This window comes from Crinia signifera, chromosome 2 (genome assembly GCF_055691185.1).
Source record: "Crinia signifera chromosome 2, ASM5569118v1, whole genome shotgun sequence".
Taxonomy (NCBI): Eukaryota; Metazoa; Chordata; class Amphibia; order Anura; family Myobatrachidae; genus Crinia; species Crinia signifera.
This window is the reverse complement of record NC_139218.1, coordinates 312,223,764-312,243,220: the sequence shown is the minus strand read 5'-3', so window position 1 is coordinate 312,243,220 and position 19,457 is coordinate 312,223,764. Positions and strand designations below refer to the sequence as shown.

The window sequence follows — 19,457 nt, the reverse complement described above, 5'->3', positions numbered from 1 at the left end:
TGGTGTACCAGTAAGCACAACATTTGTTTGATTAGGGATTGTTCAAATAAGTAGATGTTTCTGTAGAGAATATTTAAACATTTGAAGGCTGGGGAGATTAACATTGGACATGGTAGATAAATCTAGTAGTGGCATGGGAAAAGTCTGGTTGGCAAGATTGGGAAAGTGTTATCTTTAAAGATAAGGGAATGCACAGGTTACAGGACTAGCAAAGACTTGTGGTGACCTCAAAAAAAATGTGGAAGTGGTTAGAGTTCATTCTAGCTCCCTGCATCTTTCAAACCCCATGCAGTTCCTCTTCCCTGCCTGGGGTATGTCTCAATGCTGCGGTGCTTCTAGCACAGCCCTGGTCTGCATAGCAGTGCTGGAATACAGACCACACAGTGCTAGAAGCACCACACCGCAGACCGACACCCCATGCAGTGAAGAGAAACTGCATGGGGTTTGAAAGATGCAGGGTGCTAGAATGAACGCTAAGTGGTGGATGAGCTGCAATTCACTGTTTATCTCTTATATGTACCGGCCACTTCACACGAGTGCATTGCTGTTTCAGGAGACTTTCCCACTCTCCTGTGCAGCCAGGAGCACCAACTGATGTTGTGAGCCTACTGCCTGTTCTGGGAGAGTAGGCAAGTATGAAGAAGCGGGTGATAAAGATAAGGAATTCCATAATAGATAAAGTTATTGAAAACAAATCCTTCACAAGTCATAAGTCTAAGATTCAATCAGTCATTGTCAGTGTATATATGAAAACCCCATTGTTCTTCATAAAGAAGGGGTAGTTGTTTGGTAAAATTCAGAAGTTACAGTATGGAGAATGTAGGATGCTTTACTCTGCCATCTTCAAGCTCTCAAAAGCAGGGCCCTCTTCCCTCATGTGCTTTACTTCTCTTACTTTAACCATCTTGATGGTACCAAATCCTGTGGTTTTCTGCCATGCTGATACTAATTTCAGCATCCTCTGCTGATGCAGTTATCTTACGTACTCTGTACTTGTCCTCTATTGTATAGTTCAATACAGTTTTGTCTTGCTTATTCATTTATGTACTTTGTAATTGGGCGCTGCAAATACCTTGTGACGCCATGTTTTATTTTTTTTGGTCTGGGGGGTGTAAGGGCTATTTCACACGCTCCCGCCGGACGGCAATAACCCGCAAGGCCAGGAAGCCGTGCCGCACACAGTAGTTTACAATGGAGGGGATGGCAACAGCCTGGCAGTCGTCCCTTCCAGTGGTGGGATCCGGCTGCAACCGGGCGACCAGGCCGTGGCCACCCCGTGTGAATGGGCACAATTGTGTCCATTATTAACTACAGTGTGCGGCACGGCTTTTCGCCGTGCTGGATTTCGCCGTCCGGCAGGAGCCGGAGCATGTGAAATAGCCCTTAGGAGTAGTGGTTGCAACTGGAAACCTATGTTTCCCTAATAGCATTGATGCTGATGGGCTTTGAAATAAATAGTTCATGGATGGCTTGGACTTTGTAACAAGCAGGTTTTAAGATGCACAGGGAAGTGGGAAGGTTAGTGGAGATATATGGATAAGGTTGAAGGTATTGGCAGTATTAGGTAGTTGGTAAGTTGTTTTTTTTGTGATCAGTCAGTGGTGATTGCATAGGGCAGGAGTGGCCACTCCTCAAGATATACAGACAGTTCATGTTTTCAATACCTCTTGTGCATCTGTAGAATGTCTGTTATGAATGCATAATGTTTTGAAATGTGCACACGTTCATATCACATCGTGTGCATGCCCCACTTCATATTTCATGACTTCATATGGACTGATAGCATTGTATATTTCAGAATCAGAATCAACTTTATTGGCCATGTATGCTTGCGCACATTTTTTGTGGACTACAGTGCAGCATCAAGCAGGGATGAAATGGGGGGGGGGGGGGGGAGAGGAGGGGAGACATTACATACATTCCGTTGAGACATTATGCACATTACATTGAGAGCATTTAGACATAACTTGCGGGGATCACATGCCCGCCGAGCTGCACAGCGCCTAGGCAGCCATCAGCGGCGCCACTGGTCGTTGCGGCAGCCAGGTAGGTAGCAATGTAAGCAGGGACAGTACAGTTATCACACCGGGAACATATACCCGCCGAGCTGCACATTTCCTTATCAAATCAGTTCTAACACAATTAGGGTAGCATGTATATATGTGCTCTCTGTTTAGTGGAGGTGTGATTGGCCTCTGTGCAAGATCTTGCATATGGAGTTTATATCGGGTGTGGTACAGGGGTCCGACAGTCGGGATCCCGACAGTCAATAGCACGATGTCGGGATCCTGACTGGCCGGACCCAGACAGCATGGTGAGCGCAACAAAGCCCCTTGCGGGCACGGTGGCGAGCCACCTATTCTATTCTCCCTCTATGGGGGTCGTGTACCCCCACGAGGGAAAATAACCGACGGCCGTCGGGAACCCGGCTGTCTGTGATGTGGGGAAATGCCTGTCGGGATCCTGACTGTCGGGACCCCGTCCGGCACCCCTTTATATCAGCAAAGATGTGTTCATCATGATGTGTAAAGACAGGAACTTTCTGCCTAATTAATAATTACTTGTGGCCGTAATTAACTTTTTAACCTTTTACATGCCGGCATTGTTTATCTTTTTTAGTGTCTTGTTGCACAAAGTGATTTTATGTTGACTTCAAGAGCTCGTTTTTCATTCGCACGTTATTTGGGTTAACAATCAAAGCGGAAATGTAGTACCAGATTCATTGTAAGTGGATTAGAAAAGAGGCAAATCTGCACCACAAATCTGCACCAATTAGTAAGCAGGCTCCTTTGGGATGGAGTGGCAATTTCATAACTGGATTAGCCCACTGTTGAAAGAAGTGAGCTGCTGTGTTTGCTGAGATGTGAAATCTTCCAGTCGTAAAGATTTTAATCTCTCTTGAAGCTTTATGTAACCGTGTCATGTGATCTCAACTTGTGTTGTCGTCATCTGCCCTCGTTTCCTCCTCCTTGATCCCAAAGCAAGCCAGGCACCAACCTTCCCCGCCAAACGTTCAGAAGCCTGTGTATCCCAGTGCAAGAATATTTTCTCATCCCCTTTTTTTTGCATAGAAATCACAAAGCAGAAAATCCTGAAATGACAACGGGCAGCATTGGAAGATTTGTGAAATGATATTGCGTGAGGGGCTCACTTGTCAGCTAGTCAGCAGGTTTACACTAGAAATATCAATGCATTGGACCATTCGCCAAAGCAGTGACTCTGAAATAGTAACCATGAAGGTGCTTGTCTTGGAACTAGAGCAGCATCTAAAAAGGTATTCTCGATTTTCAAAGAATTCTCTCTTGTGTACACTGCTTTTTGTGCTGGAGAATTTCAGGCTGGATGTGACTAGCGATTCTAGCAGAATGATGGTTGAATTGAGCACATTTTGGGTACCCATGTTTTTCTCTCTGTTGTCTGCTCTGTGTCTTAACAAGTTGGTTTGCTAAAAGAATGATTTCAGTGTTTATGGACTTGCTGCTGAGAGATTTCTCCCAGGAAGCCTTTCATCTCTCCCCTTGTACAATAAAATGACGTTGTAGCAAAGGATTAGCTGTTGGATTTTATGCTGCGTCTGAGGTTTATGCTTTCTGTTTACCTGACATAACTGGCTCTTGTAAAGAATGTTCTCACAGGATGGTGTGTGCAAACCCACCTTTCCTGCCATCCGAGCCAATCATTCCCAAACGTTAAGTGCTGTGAGAATTTTAGTGATTGTTTAAACTGCTCCTTACTACAGTATTGCAGTTGTTTTCAGCATCTGGCAGATTCGGTATACAGAAGACACACAATTGCTTTCTTTGCAGCTAGGAAATATTGTGTCCAGTGAAAATGAAAAGGGCAATATTTAGTGGTGAATTTACAAAGTTTAACCTTGAAATCAATGGTAAGAGGCTGAAAATGAGTCAGCAAGGTGTCATGTAAACATTCTTTATATATAGCAGTTAGAAAGATTGTTTGCAATCCCCATATATGCTGTACAGTGTTTCATGGTTTGTGTGCCCTGTACACTTGTGCAATAATGGGTTTGGAAGTATACATAAATTGAAGTGAAGCTTGTCTTGGCAAACTGGTGTTTTAGTATTGTCAAAATATCATAAATGCTGTTGCCGTTCCTGCATATGAAACCAACAGTGTCCATCGTGCTATATAATCTGAATTTTATTTTGTCACGTTAAACTTGATACACACCTAAGTACAGTATTTATCTTTTCAATTTATCTGGCAAGAACAAAAATCTGGTAATGTATGGGAGCATATGAGAATCGAACATTTGTTCCCAAACGCTGGAAAACTTAACACTGGTAATTCAGACAATTTGGTTAAATCAATTAACAAATTTATACAAACAATCGTTTTTGTCTATTTTCCAGTGTTTGGGAGAAAATGATTGTCATATGCCACTATACATGATCATATTTTTGTTCCCACCAGACAGATTGGACAGATAAATCTGTTGCTGTGTACTCCAATATGGGTCAATTTCACCCGACACCAATGGATAGGGTCCGAGAAATCAGCCCAAGTCAGAGGTGGTTGACGCCCCCTCAGGTCCCGTGCACATCGGACCTGAGCCTGGAGGTCAGACCTGTTGAACGTCCGACCTACGACTCTGCCCTCCTTCCGGGATGGGGTCGCATCCGATACACATCTTGGTGAAGCATTGCATGCAATCCTGCATCCCTGGAAGGTCCAGACGGCTTAGAAGGGTTCAAAATGGCCACACACTTCCTCGATACATCGCAGTAGTGTATGGCCAACTTCAGTCCTACTTGATGTATTCCGTTTACTTTCATACCAAAAGCTCACAGATCCGTCCAGCAGTGCCATTAATAAACAAGCCAGTATGTTTGGGGCCGTTAGAGGAAGCACATGTAAACACAGGAGGGATAAACACTACAGTCTCTGATAGCACCTTGGCGTGCAAACCAACCCAGTGCTATGGCAGCAGTGCTAACCAATGTGCGTTTCACCATAATGTGAAGGAATCCTAAACTGATTGTGAACTAGGAAGGAAATCTTATGAGGAGTATTGATTTTACACCATTATTTTTAGCATTTGTGGAGTGGGTATAGTGCTGAATTATTTATAATTAATAATCACCATAATCATTGCCTTATCTACATTAAAAACAACTGGTTCAATTAATAGTTATTAAGTTATCGTTGTGCACTATGCTGTGCCTAATAGTCGCAGTCCTGATTTTCTGAAGGAAACTTGCTTTATGGACGCCTGAGCCGACCCAAATAGAGGAAATCAGAAACAAAAGTAATGGTGACAAATTAGTGAAACATTACTATCAATTAGGAAAACTTTGCCCTTTGCAGAAATTTTTTTTTTTACATTTCTCACATATAGTCAATTTTCATCCTTATGTTGGCCACACATCAGACCAACTTTCCTCCAACCATCCAACTAGTTGCTTGGATGGAATAAAAATATGGTACTGGATGGGAGCAAAGGACAATCAGAAATGTGCTCGCAAACCCAGGAAAACAGACAAAAACATTCAGACATTAAATCAGACAGGTTCAACTACAGTACCATGTCTGAGCGACAGTTTTTGTCCTTTTCCAGATTTTGGGAGCAAATTTCTGAAGTAAATATTACATTTGCTCCCATCCAGTACCACATTTTTATTCCATCCAAGCAACAAGTTGGATGGTTGGAGGAAAGTTGGTCTGATGTGTGGCCAGCATAAGATCTGAGTCATCTTCGTATAGTCCAACAAAATATGTACAATACATATTAAGAAGAAAAAGAAATGAAAAAACAAAGGCCTTAAAACTGTTTCCGCCACATTGGTGTGTTCAGCTCTCTGGTAGTGATTGTGGCTTGTATATTTATGCAATGGCTTTACTAGAAGATATGCTTTCTGCATTATATAAATATGCCCACTTTCTAGTGAAGATTTTGATTGCGATTCTGTTCTTCAGGCAATCATTTCTACAGTTGGGTTGTATGCATTGCACACCACCATTGCATTACAGTACAGTAATGGAAGGTGGAGCTACCGGTGCCATGGGCTGCACAGCACTGACTGATGGATTATATCTTCGTTTTAAAATGCTGCTTTTTTCGAACCGTAAAATGTCACCATTTGAAAACTCCATTGTGATATCCGCTTAAACATAATGCAGCACAAGAACGAAAGGAAATGAAGGGTCTTATTCAGACCAATGCCGCCGCCCAGCCGAGTGGGTGTGAATAAGCCCCTAAATTGAGACCATTTCAACAACACCAAATTATTAGGTCCTACTGTATTTAGAAGGATTTTGCTGAATCAGCCCCTAAATTGAGACAGGCCAATATTATATAATTAGTGAAAGAAATAATGGGTTCACAAACACTGATGTATGATTGGTTTCTCCAGAGAACATATTTACTCGGGCATCTTGGGGGCATCTGCTTGGCCATGGAAAGCCAAATCCATGAAGTAGGTAGTGAATGTTGCAACTAAGTACATATGTACATGCTACATGCTCCCGGCCTCTGCAGTCTTGATCTATGTACTTGTGTGTCCAGCGGTTTCATGGCTGAGCAGCTGCTACCATAAATGCACACTGCTCAGTAGTGTCCCTTTCAGTTTACCAGGGCAGCGCTAACCAAATACAAAATTTTACAAACTCTTTGTCTTATGACAGACACTTTAAAAGCGACTGAGCTCTTCCATGTGACTGATGCCTCGGCTAATGTTTGACTATGCAGCTAGCATTTCTGTGTGCCTGCCTGATTATATGCATGGCTGCCAATGGCTGTGGCTGAATTGGCCATACACTTTTTACCATATAGAGTGTGAGCGTGGGCAGAATTTAGATATCCCAGGAAAACAAAATGTAAACGTGTTGGTTGGTGTTATTTCTACCTACATGGATGAGATGTTGCTTGTTTTCATTGTGTACCCATGTGTAATGATTGCTTTATGCATTTGCAGCTGTTACGTGCTCAGCCCAAATGGCAGCATTAGGATCACTTTAGTAATATACTGCGAGAATAAAGGTCTGTACAAGGCTTGTTTTTGCCTTCTGCATGCCTCAAACACTGTGAATAAAAGTTGTGTCGTGGCCAAGACTGCTCATTATTTTGTTAAGGAAAGTGAATAAATAATGTCCCATTTGATCTTGTTTAATACATTTTCGATGCTAGTTTTAATCTTGTTTTTTCCCGTTATGGTCCCTAATGTAGAAGTCAACTTGTTTTTAATTGTATTCCTAACATATAATACATTGGGGCAGATGATTTCAGCCTTAACAAAAGATAAATGCGAGGGTGATCGAGTGATAAACGTCCAGCCAATCAGCTTCTTACTCACTTTTTTTCAAACACAGCCTGTAACATGGCAGTTAGCAGGTGATTGGCTGGACGTTTATCTCTCTTTATCACCCTTGCATTTATCTCTTGTTAAGGCTTAATACATCTGCCCCATTGTGCTTTATAACATTATTTTTAGGTTTAGGCCATTGAGACATCACAGAATATGCAGCTTAGAAATGGGGAGGAACATGCCTGTTCTGTCATTTTCATCAGTGTTGTGCATCCATTTATAAGCCGGACACACAGCTGTTCTGTTTTCCTGGGACCCAAAAGAGGGTGTTGCCCTGCAGTGTGCAACATGGGTCACGTCTTGACGTTTGTTAATATATCGACAAACGGATCACCATTTAACACTGCTACTATATGGACAATGATGTTAAACACTAGAGTGCTGCTGACTGTAAAGCAACCCGTTGGAGTGCACGTCATACATTGGTGGAGGCATAAACACTAGGCGATATAATTAACAAAATCACTGAGGAGTTCCAAAACTAGTCATACCATTCATTATATCACCCAGTGTGTACAGGGCTCAACTTTGCCTTTTTAATTTTGTTAAGATACCAGTTTAACCATGTAAACGTGCCCACACACTATTTTCGATAAATCGTCCGATGTAAAAAATCGGCCGATTTCGGTCCGATGCGCGCTCCCGTGGATCTTTTGCTAAATCTTCTGATCTTACATGCTGCATGAAAGATCATACGATTTAACAAAAGATCCATAGGAAAGCACAGGATCTTAAGAAAAATCTTTGGTAAAGATGTGCGCTTGCCTGAAATCTTTTGTCCAGGACAGACAAATGGCTATTTCACACGCTCCTGCCGGGCGGCGAAACCCTGCACGGCCAAATGCTGAGCCACACACAGTAGTTAATGAAGACGATTGTGTCCATTCACACGGAACTGCCGCAGCCCGGTTGCAACAGGATCCCAGCACTGGAAAGGATGGCTGCCGGGCTGTGGCCATCCCCTCCATTGTAAACTTCTTAGTGCGGCACGGCTTCTTGGCCGTGCGGGGATTTGCCGCCCGGCAGGAGCTGGAGCGTATGAAATAGCCCAAAAAATGTTAAGGCTAATTTATGCACACAACTTAAGATAATAGATCTTTCTAGTGTGTGGGCACTTTAAGAGCTGACTCTGGAAGGCAATACGCTGTGGGGACTCATGGAGCTATCCCTGCAGTATGGGTACTATTCATTGCATAATGCCTGATCGGTCTCACTGGAAAATATAGAAAGTCTTTTTAATGAATAGCTTGTCAAATACTATCATTTCTTTATACAAAAATAATGTTCTATTTTGTGATCAGGTAGAAGGACAGGATTAATTATGGAAACGTTTAAAAGTAATGTTTGGAATTCCGCATCCATACCATCTGGTGGAAGCGAGGTTGACGCAAGCAAAGGTCGCCGTAAGGTTTTTGGTGTCCATGTTGACACCAGGGCACATGGACTCCCAGTTAGTGCACTGTGTCCCCTAGCAATGTGCCTAATGGTGCCCATGCACTTGTGTGATCGGATGCGATTTCCCATTGCATCTTAAGTGCTTTTTTCCAGCACTTGATGTCGCATGCCACCTGCGATAACAGAAGAGGGCTGTCGGCGGAGCGGGCGGCAGGAGGGCTGGTGGGCAGCGGTAGTCCGTGCCAAGAGGCAGAATTAAAAAAAAAAACACACAGATAAAACACTGGGCGGCCCTCTAATTGGCTGAGAGGGGGCTGCCTGCTACACCACCCCCAGCCCCCCTGCCGCCTGGCCCCTCCCCTTAATACCGGCATCGGAGATTGCATGCGATCTCACATGCAATGCGATAAATATTATGTGCAGCACATAATATTTATTAATGCAACATTCAACTGGCGGCACCGCACATTGTGTCAGGTGAAATCGCATACATACTAATATGTATGGGCACCATAAGTCTGCTACCACTTTACCATTCCCAGTCTGAGTCCATAAAGTATGTCCAGCACTATAAATGTTTGCTGTTTCATTCTGGGGGCCGCCTAGCACTTGGCAATGCCACCCAGCATGCAAAGTGATACCCTGCAATATGATCGCAATTCAATTGCGATCATATTGCAGAAACTGAAAATAAGTCAACCTTTACCAGCACAGCCTAGCTGCGAGGACAGGCACACCACCCAATCTTTCTCGTTGCTACTGCGTGTTATATCACCCTGAAAATGGTTGTGACATGCCTGCATTGTCCTTACCAGTCCCCTATAGCTCCATACACACACACGCTGTCGGCATCGGCAAGTGCAAACACACTTGCCGATGCCGGTCAGTTCAGGGAGGGTAGTGACGGGGGGCTGCAGCCATCTTTAGCAAGGACCTCCCTAGTCTGTACATGCAGGACAAGGGAGGTGGTCGATAATGATATTGCATGTACACATTAGAAGAGATAGTAAAAGATATTGCTCAGAAGGGCTCATGTGAGCGATTTCTTTTTACTCTTTTAGTGTGTGGGGGGTGTCAGATGACACGTCTCTCATCCCCCCCATGCCCACCGTCAAGAACAGTGCGCAGAAGTCCGAAAACTACCCATTTTTCGATTTTAGGACTTCTGCATCCAAACTTTAAGAAGGGCCTATGGCCCTTATTCAGATCTGATCGCAGTACAAATTTGTTCTCAAAATGGGAAAAATTATGTGCACTGCAAGTGGGGCAGATGTAACATGTATAGAGTTAGATTTGGGTGAGTTTTTTGTGCAGGGGAAAATACTGGCTGCATTATTTTTACACTGCAATTTTAGATTTCAGTTTCAACACACCACACCCAAATGTAACACTCTGCACATGTTACATCTGCCCCACCTGCAGTGCACATGGTTTTGCCCATTTTGAGAACAAATTTGTTCTGCGATCAGATCTGAATAAGGGCATATATATATATATATATATATATATATATATATATATATATATATATATATATATATATATATATATATATATATATATTGTCCTACTTTTACAGTCAACATTGTGGTTATGAGATGGAGAAAATTCGTCAGTGTATGAGGCTGATGGTATAGCTGGACTTTCATGCTAAACACTTTGTGCAGGGTAATGGCAGTGACATCTAAGTCACGAAATAGTAACCATTTGCTTTACACCAAAGAATTTAAGTGTCTTGTTCTCTTGGTAAATAGCAGTACTATGATATTAATGGAAGTTTTACGAATGAATTGATAGAGTGAAATATATGATGACAGCAGTTGTGGCGTTTCTCCTATTACACGAATGTTGGAAGGTGATGTGATATGTTGAGTGACGGGGGACAGGTCACACATTGTGCCGCCAGGTGGCGCTCCAGCGCTGTGTTGTGTTCCTCATCCTCTGTGCTGAGTCCCATGGATGTGTCCCAGCCTGGCCGCTGTCTCCGACCTGTACGCACCTCGCATCATCCGATGTGCTGGCTGACGAGCGTGTAGCTCGGCGCTGTGCTCGCCCGATAAGCGCTTCTGTTCTTATATTGCTGTACCGCCATAGCAGGGGCAGGTGTAGCGCTGCACTGTGCAGGATGAAGACAGAGATACAGCAGGTTTAGGATGAGGTGTGACAGATGATGAGCGCTGGATGACACTGCGCCTGGCTGCTCCTCTCGCCCACATCACCCCCATCCGGCACTGTGAGGGTTACTGCAGAAGGAGGGGGCGGTTCCGAGCAACGGCTCAGCCAATGGAAGCGTCGTGCATATATTATGCAATGAGGCCGGCTCTCAGCTGAGCTTGGGAAGCGCTGACCTGGGACATTCTCCCCACAGCAGCAGCATCCTCAGCATCATCCTCCTCTTCCCGACGGCTAGCGATGTAGAGCGGCGGCTGCTGCTATGGATCTAGGGGTGTACCAGCTCAGGCACTTCTCCATCTCCTTCCTCTCCTCCCTGCTGGGCACAGACAGCGCCGCCGTCACCCTAGACAGCAGCAGGTAACATACAGTGTGCGCGGCGCGTCTGATGCCGACTCTAGAATGTGTGCGGAGCCAACCTAGGTGCTCAATGCGGGTCGTGCATGCAGTACATCTTCTAGGTGCCCGGGCTTGGGGTAGAGGGTGGAACCCTGGTCGTCCTAGGTGCCCAGGTGGAGGGCAGCGGGTGTACAACACATCCCTCCTTGCGGCACAGGTTATGGGGGAGGGGCGGGGGGGGGTGTTACATGTAATGGCTGAATGTGTGTGCAGTCACTGTGTCAGTGGTAATGGCTGGCACCTTTTGTGTTCTGTATCTGCCACCAGCCCTGTGTAATAATACAGCAGGATAACGGGCGTCTCTTCTGTCTCTCTTGCAGCTCCTCTGGTGCCAGCGTGGTAGCGATCGACAACAAAATCGAGCAAGCCATGGTACGTATGCCTGCTGTGCACTCACACGGCACTCCTGTATGTATAATGTATGTATGTGTAATTGTGTTGCCGGGAGATCGCGGCTCCCGGGATGCACGCAGCGCACCATGGCACACGCAGCCCCCGCTCTTTGTGAGCACTGCCGCTGCCCGGGGCTTTGCTGCCGCCGCCGCCGCTCTCACGCGATTACATCCCCTGCTGCTGCTCGCTGTTACTAGGCAGTAGGAGAACCTTTAACTCCCGGCTATAAATATCTCTCGCTGTGATTGGCCGGCGCTCAGTCAGTGTGGGGGAGGCGGTGCCTAGGTGTCATGACGTCACAGACGGAGAGGAAAACACTATGCGGCAGGCTGCGCTGCTCAGACTAGCTGCAGCCGGTGTGTGCCGGGCTCCCCAGGCTATTGTTGTCCTCACAGCGTCCATGCTGCTCCCATCTGTAACCAGGGGAGGCTTTTATTATACCATTGCCAGCCCCTATAGACAAGCCATTGTTTAATTCACTAGAGGGTTTTTGTGTGTGTATGTATGTATGTGTGATATATTTATATATATATATATATATATATGTATGTGTGTATAAAAATCGGGTAGACCTTTCATTGTACAATAGTTATTAATACAAATGACATGTTTTGTATACAAATGCCAAATTTAACATATAAGCACATTGTATACATATTTAGGTTGCTATTGTCACAGCGGTATTTCCCTTTCCACAAGGCACCTAGGTCACTTTCATAGTTTATATTAGAATTCCAATGCCTTTCATTTTGATATGCAGACTCCTGTAAAATATGGTTTAATGTTGCCCATTATCTTTGAGAACGCATTCTTTCATTGCATCCTTATTGCCCGTTTCTAAAGGCCCCCATACACTATACGATTTTGGGACGATTTCATCCGATTTCGGCACTTTGGGACGATAACCAGATGAAATCGCCCCAAAATCGCAGGTGTGTGATGTATGATCCGATCCGATGCGCGGTCCCGTGCGCATCGGACCAGATCAGGGAGGTCGGACGGTCAGCACATAAGATCATCCGACCTCCCTGTATGCTATGCATATGCCTGCCCACCTGTCAGGCATATGCATGCAGACACCGGGGGGCGGGGGAGCACGGCGGGCAGACACACTGACCTGGCCGGCTGTGATCACAAATAGTAGTGGGGGCGGGCGGCAGCTCACAAATAAGTTCCCGGCGGGTGATGCTGACCTGGCCGGCATGCTGTGGTCACAAATACAGTAGTAGCGCTGCCGCTGCGGGACGCACAGCGGCGGCTATTAGATTTTCAAAATAGCTGTCAAATGACCGGCCGTTCTGTGATTGGCTGAGAGCTCTCTCAGCCAATCACAGAACGGCCGGGTCATTTGACAGCTATTTTGAAAATCTAATAGCCGCCGCTGTGCGTCCCACAGCGGCAGCGCTACTACTGTATTTGAGACCACAGCATGCCGGCCAGGTCAGCATCACCCGCCGGGAACTTATTTGTGAGCTGCCGCCCGCCCCCACTACTGCCGCCGCCCGCCCCACTGCTCCTCACCGCCCTGCAGCTCCCCATTTGTTTTACATGTGATAAATCGCATGCGATTTATCACATGTAAAATCTGGCTCATCAAGTGCCAAATTTTATGTGAGCCTCCCGGGGAGCTGCCGGGCGGCTCACAGGAGAATTGGGTCCGACTTGTCCTAAGGACAAGTCGGCCTAATGTATGGGGGCCTTTAGCCACTGATCTGGACTTGTATCTAGCATATATATATATGGCTATAGCCACGCTAATTTAGCATCCGCCATGAGGCATGTGCAATATGGTGAAAGGTGCACTCATGGGTCGAAGTCGCACCTACAGCTCATTAAAAGCATTAGCCGGCGCCACATGGCATAACCGAGTCATAGGTGCAATGTGCTGTGCCAAGTAACCATATCAGAGCACCAGTGAGCACCAGTGAGCACCGCTATATATCTGTATGTGGCGTCCTCAGTGGTTACTAATGCACCTTTTTACCTTAAGGCCCCCATACACTTATCCGAGGTATTGCATGCAGCCTCACATGGTGGACCGTGTATGATACATCGGTACTTGTGTAGTTTCACGGCGCCACTAGATCGCATCCGATATCACATGCGATTTTACTATCCATTTCATTACCCCACTATCCAAGTGGGCATAGAGGTGATTTTATATAGCGTGGCGAGCCACCGAGCCCGAAGCGTGGCGAGCGCCCACGGATGTTGTTTCAAAGCAACTGACGATATTGCATGTCATTTGCATGCAATTCCATCAAATACATTCCGTGTCCCCTCGCTGGGCTCGCTATGCAATCTAGTACTAAAAGCCAGAGGTCACCGCACCGTGTATGGGCAGCTTTACGGTCTCCGGATCTGATGCACATGAGACTTCAGATCGGAATTGGAGGTTAGACACATCTGATTTGGGTGCTTTTCACCTGGTGATAAGACCCAAATCATAAGTGTATGGGCTCCTTAAGATTATAAAGGATCACACTCTACATAAAGGGTGGTAAATGTGTGACATACAGATGGAGCCCCTCTCATTCAATGCCGGCACTCACCAGAGTGTCCCTACTATATTAGTAGTGTTACTAACCTTCCTCTGTAACCAATTACATTGACACTTTGTTAAATCCTAAGCCTAATGGCTCTACAGCTATAGGGAATCCCACAAAAACTGGGTGCAATTAACTATAATGGTATATTAATTATGGTTATAAATAAGTTATACATGTATAATGGAGTGGTTCCCAACCTGGGGTACTCTGCAGACCAGTTGGGGGTACTTGAAAATAATATTGGTAATGGCGGAAGAAGAAGTCGTCTCAGGATAAATCTCCCATTGCCATGGAGACGAATCACGTACATCACTTCCGGTTCTGTCTGCATAGTCATTAGCGTCTTCTCATGTTTTGCCCAATCAGCAATCCATTGGGAGCTACTTGCGATGCCACAGGTGGAGGAAGTAGTGGCATTAATCTTACAGGCGTTAGCAGGAACCCCGGAGACAGTACACAGCCAGCGGCCAGACACAGAGGGACTCTATTCCTGATCCCACACTACAGTACTTCTCAGCTATTCCTTAATATAAGGACACACATAATGCTCTTTTCCACTCCACTTGTGAGTACTGTGGATAGTTCAAATTGAGAGGAGGGGGTACTTATAAATGAAAAGCTTACTCAAGGGGTACGGAGAGAAAAAAGTTTGGGAACCACTGTATAATGTAATATATAATACATGGTGCTATTTGATTTAACACCAGTGAAATCCCTTATTTTTATTACATATATTTATTTTTTATATATCTGCATCATTTTATGAATTACTGTAGCTATATTTATAAGGTCTCAGGCCTCTATGCGTTTTATTTACTTAAAGCTTTAATTATTGTACAGGGTGGCCATAGTTGCACGTTCCCTATTCAGAGCGTCTGTAGCTTGATGCAACACGCAGAATGTTACTAAATATGTTAGGAAGACTTGAGGCGGCTGTTGGCTTTGTCCTATTTTTTTTTTGGGGGGGGGGGGGGGGGGGTTTGAATCAGACTTCCCATGTCCTAATTAGTCTGCCTACCAAGTCTGGTACGATATCCGGACTCCTGATAGGTTGACTTTAGGTCAACAGTCGTTATGTCGACCACTAATGGTCAACAGTGGCTAGATCAACACCTTTAAATGGTCGACATACTCAAGTTGACAGGTTTTGTTAGACCGACTTGGCTAATTTTTTTACCATCCGAGTGCAGCAAAGTACAGGCCCGAAGCATGGTGAGCGGATGTGGTACACTTCTATATGGTGTCAATGCTGACATAGACTCCCCAAAAAATTGGCATGTGTCCACCTTCTGTCAATGTTGACCTTCGGTATGTCGACCTACCCACTGTCGACCTCGAGTCAATCGATCATTTATACCATAACCGTTCTGGTTCATGTCTGTTCTTTATAGGGAAAGGTTAATTGTGTCCACCCTAAATATTATTTTACTTTGTTGGAATGTGATGCAGTTAGGACCCTGATGGTCAGAATCCAGATGACAAGTACTGTGGTATGGTAGACGCCTCATAATGTATGGTTATCATTTCACATTCATCAGTATAGTGAGGGGGTCTTTTAGGTTGATTTTCTTGGCCTTTTAATTATCTCTCAAGCATTTCCCCTCCCCATCCGTCTCATATTTCTATATAGCGCTTTTTATCTTTTTGTTTTCTCCGAACTATTATTTCATGGTGCATTTCCATTCTAGGAATGCTCTATTGCTAAAGGTGTGAAATCTAAGTCCACTGTTTTGTGTTCTAGGACTTGGTCAAGAGCCACCTGATGTATGCAGTGAGAGAAGAAGTGGAGGTCCTGAAGGAGCAAATCAAGGAACTAATCGAAAAAAACTCCCAGCTGGAACAGAGAAAACAGCTTATTGAAGACTCTGGCAAGTCCCGAGCAACTCGCCCAGTTCCAAGCTCAGCTCCAGAGTGGTTCTCCACCCTCCTCCTCCTCTTCCTCATCATCATCCACCTCTTCACAGCCGGCGGCGAGCACCCTGGCACCTTGCACAGCCAAGCTCACAAAGCTCCGACTTCTGCATAGCAGAGTTATCTTCAAAATACCTTGCAATGTGGTTTCATCCAGTCTAACTTTACCCAGTGAGCGTATGCTTTCACACCGCCCTGACAAGCACGGAAGAGTTCTGTCACCATCCAGTCATGTTATTCAGAAAAGTCATGCATATGATACAATCCATTTACACGCCTTTGAGTTTCTTTGAAGCTTGGACTCTGAAAGTTACAGAGTAGGTGGTCCGTTCTCAGCCACCTTTTTTTATTTCTATGAAGTGTCCTAATAATTTCAGTGACTGCAAGATTCTCTTGGATGTGCTCTGATCTATACCCCCCCCCCCCTATATTTAAGGAGGAGTAACAAATGTCCTCCCACTCTCTGCCACAGCTTTGTTGTAAACCTCCTCCGTTTCAGTATTAAATAGCTGTTTTCATACCACTTCTTTTTCACACTTTGTCTCCGAGGAATTATTCTTTTGAAGTGTGTTATATTGGGAATGATCTGTTCTACATTGGACTACAGGAGATCGTGTAACACACAGAACACTGCATTGTATGCAGCTGTGAATCCTTCAGTTTTTTTTTTTTTTTGTCTGTTTTAATTATTTTATTCTGCCCGTAAGACACACCGCTGGTAAATGATGCAGGTCTGTCCAGGCGTAAAGGTGGCAAAGCAGTGGACTAGACTGGAAGTATCTAGGTTTTGTTTTCTCTACAATTTGGAGGAAATCTTAATGCACAGACACATTCCCACTGTGTAAAGGTATTGAAGTGTACTCTGTTTACCTCCTATTGGTCAGCTGTAGCCCTTCATTTACAATATGTTATTGATATGATTGGATCTTTTGATCCATTGTGAGAAAATGCTGTTGGAAACTAGGAATATTATTATAATTATTATTATTTCAATGAAGTTTATTGCCTACTGTATATTTGTGTATGTAGTGTAAGTACTCTGTAAAATATACACTTGTAAGTACTACTTAGGTTGTACAGATTGAAATTTAGTGGTTTCATTGGCGGAACTGAAATGTTTTGCCTTATTTTGTTTTGTGTTTTTTTTTTTTTAAGCTGCTTTCCCTTTAGGAGCCAGAGAAGGCATGGTGGGTGCAAGTTGATCTGGCACTAAAGGTGTTAGCCAGGAGCACACCTGCACAACTGTTTTAGGCTTGGAACAGGCAACCTGCTTCTCTCCAACTGTTCTTGAAGCGCTGGTCTATGAGCATTCCCTGGTTTTCTGGACATGCTGGGATATTTGGTGCAACCAAATGGAGAGGATCAGGTTGCCAACATCTGAATATAGGACATGGCAGATTCAGCCATGTTTTGGGTATTCTTTTACTGAATTTGCATTTGCTGGTGAGCATCTTTTGAAGTCAAACCCAGCTCACTGAAGTTTTCCTTTTTGGTTTAATCACTCCACATACTGACCACATTCTGCTAACTAATGGGATATTTGAGCCTGTAAGGTAGTATGCATTCGTTGTGCATGTTCTCTAAACAGTTGTAACACGTCTTTGTATTTAACTGTTGCACTTGTCAACTTTCAATAAAGCATACATTGTTGGTAAAGAAACGTCTTCCGATCCATGGAAATTATTAGTGCATAATGGTCGTCTGGGAGGTTTTTTATACAGAGGGTTGGGTTGTTCGTCATATACAATTGCCATACAACCTTTTGAGTGCCAACATCTGTGGGAGATGTGACAAATGCCAGCATCGCTCACCTTTGTTATATAAATTCAAATACAAGTTTTGCATTACAGAAAAGATGACATTTCCTATATAAGGTATACATTGCAGGTCATTATGAGGAATATAATGTTGGCTTGGCAATTTTCACACCTATTTTGACAAATTTACTTGGCACTCAAAGGGTTACCAGACATTAGAAAACATATGATGTACCTTTGTTAAGGCTACACTACTTTGTCTAATGCTAGCTTTGCACGTGACTTTTTTTATTTTATTTTTGGCTTTAGGCTCTCAATCCATTTCCTGTATTCATTTTTGTCCACACAGACCAGTTGGATTCCCCTCCTGGAAATGAGCTGTGTTGGCATATTTCAGTATGCGAGAGCTATGGCTATGCTGCTAGGCTCAGTAGGTTTATTATGAAACGCCTATCACTAGCAACAAGCCACACCTCCTCCTACACAGTGCTGCAAAGGGTTTCCCATGCAAACAGCCTGCAGGCACATGGAAAATGTTGCGTGGAGTCTAAATCCTCAAGCTTGTTGGCATGAGGATTTAAAGGCTATTAGAGCAGCGGCAGCCATATTATATATAGACACTCCATCTTCGTTCTTAGCTGAAGATTTTTTTTTTCATACCTTCCGTTTCAAATCCTATACTATATTTGGCAGTCTGCCTCTCCCAAGATGACTGGAATGTTCCATTTTTGTTCTGGCACGGGGTGCGGTTAGACAATCTTACTGGTGATTTTCGTGGTTATTTTCAGCTTATTTATTCCTCCTGAAAATGGTTCTATTTTTTAACTGTAGCATTTTGGGAAAGCACAGCTTGCAGGGTCTGTTTTCAAATTACCTCCTCCCCTCATACGCTGTTTCCCTCTCGCTCTGATTTTGGAGTGAGGGGGGAACGGCGTATGCGGCCGCTGAAACAGCGAGACTCGCGGTTAACTGCAAAGGGCTCCTGCACTGGCCCCGAGCCTCGCTGTTTGGGGAATCCTCTCTGTCCTCTGACAGCGAAGATTCCCCTGGAACGTAGAATAGGGTGAGTGGCCGGCACGGGGGTTAAACAGTGAGATTGTTTGTTTGTTTTCTGCGGTCCCTGCCGTTTAACCCCCTCGCCGGCCGCATTGATACGGGCCACAGTATAGCTAGAAGCATGCAGATTTGGTACACCTCAGAGTATGACAGATGTGAGTCTTTCAAGGTTCTAAAATATTTCAATTACATAAGATTTGTGTCTAAGCACTTCCTGGCACTGATGTAACAGTGTTCTATCCTGACCGTGTTAGTTACAGATTAAGGACTGGACATGACTGCCTTGGCACATCTATTAAGTACATGACGTGAAGTCATTAGAATGTCTAGCAAATGAGCTGTTTGAGGAACGGGTGACAACTGTTGTTCGCTCGGTTGTATGTGTAATGTACATTTTTTATTGCTATAGGATTTCTAATTAATGCTTACAGATGTATTTACACCTGTGCAGGTTTTTTCTAGAACTTTTTGTTATTCTAGCCAGAACATTTCAGCATCGA

General features: G+C 44.4%; 1 protein-coding gene across 1 annotated transcript in view; it reads left to right on the top strand.

Moving 5' to 3' along the window:
* The window catches only part of TSC22D1 (TSC22 domain family member 1), a 102,668-nt gene extending 86,081 nt beyond the window's left edge, over positions 1 to 16,587 (top strand). The window contains 3 exon segments of the mRNA XM_083168956.1: positions 11,612 to 11,663; positions 15,975 to 16,076; positions 16,078 to 16,587. Coding sequence (XP_083025082.1) covers positions 11,612 to 11,663; positions 15,975 to 16,076; positions 16,078 to 16,437 — 514 coding nt within the window. The 3' untranslated portion in view covers positions 16,438 to 16,587.
* The last annotated feature ends 2,870 nt before the right edge of the window (positions 16,588 to 19,457 follow it).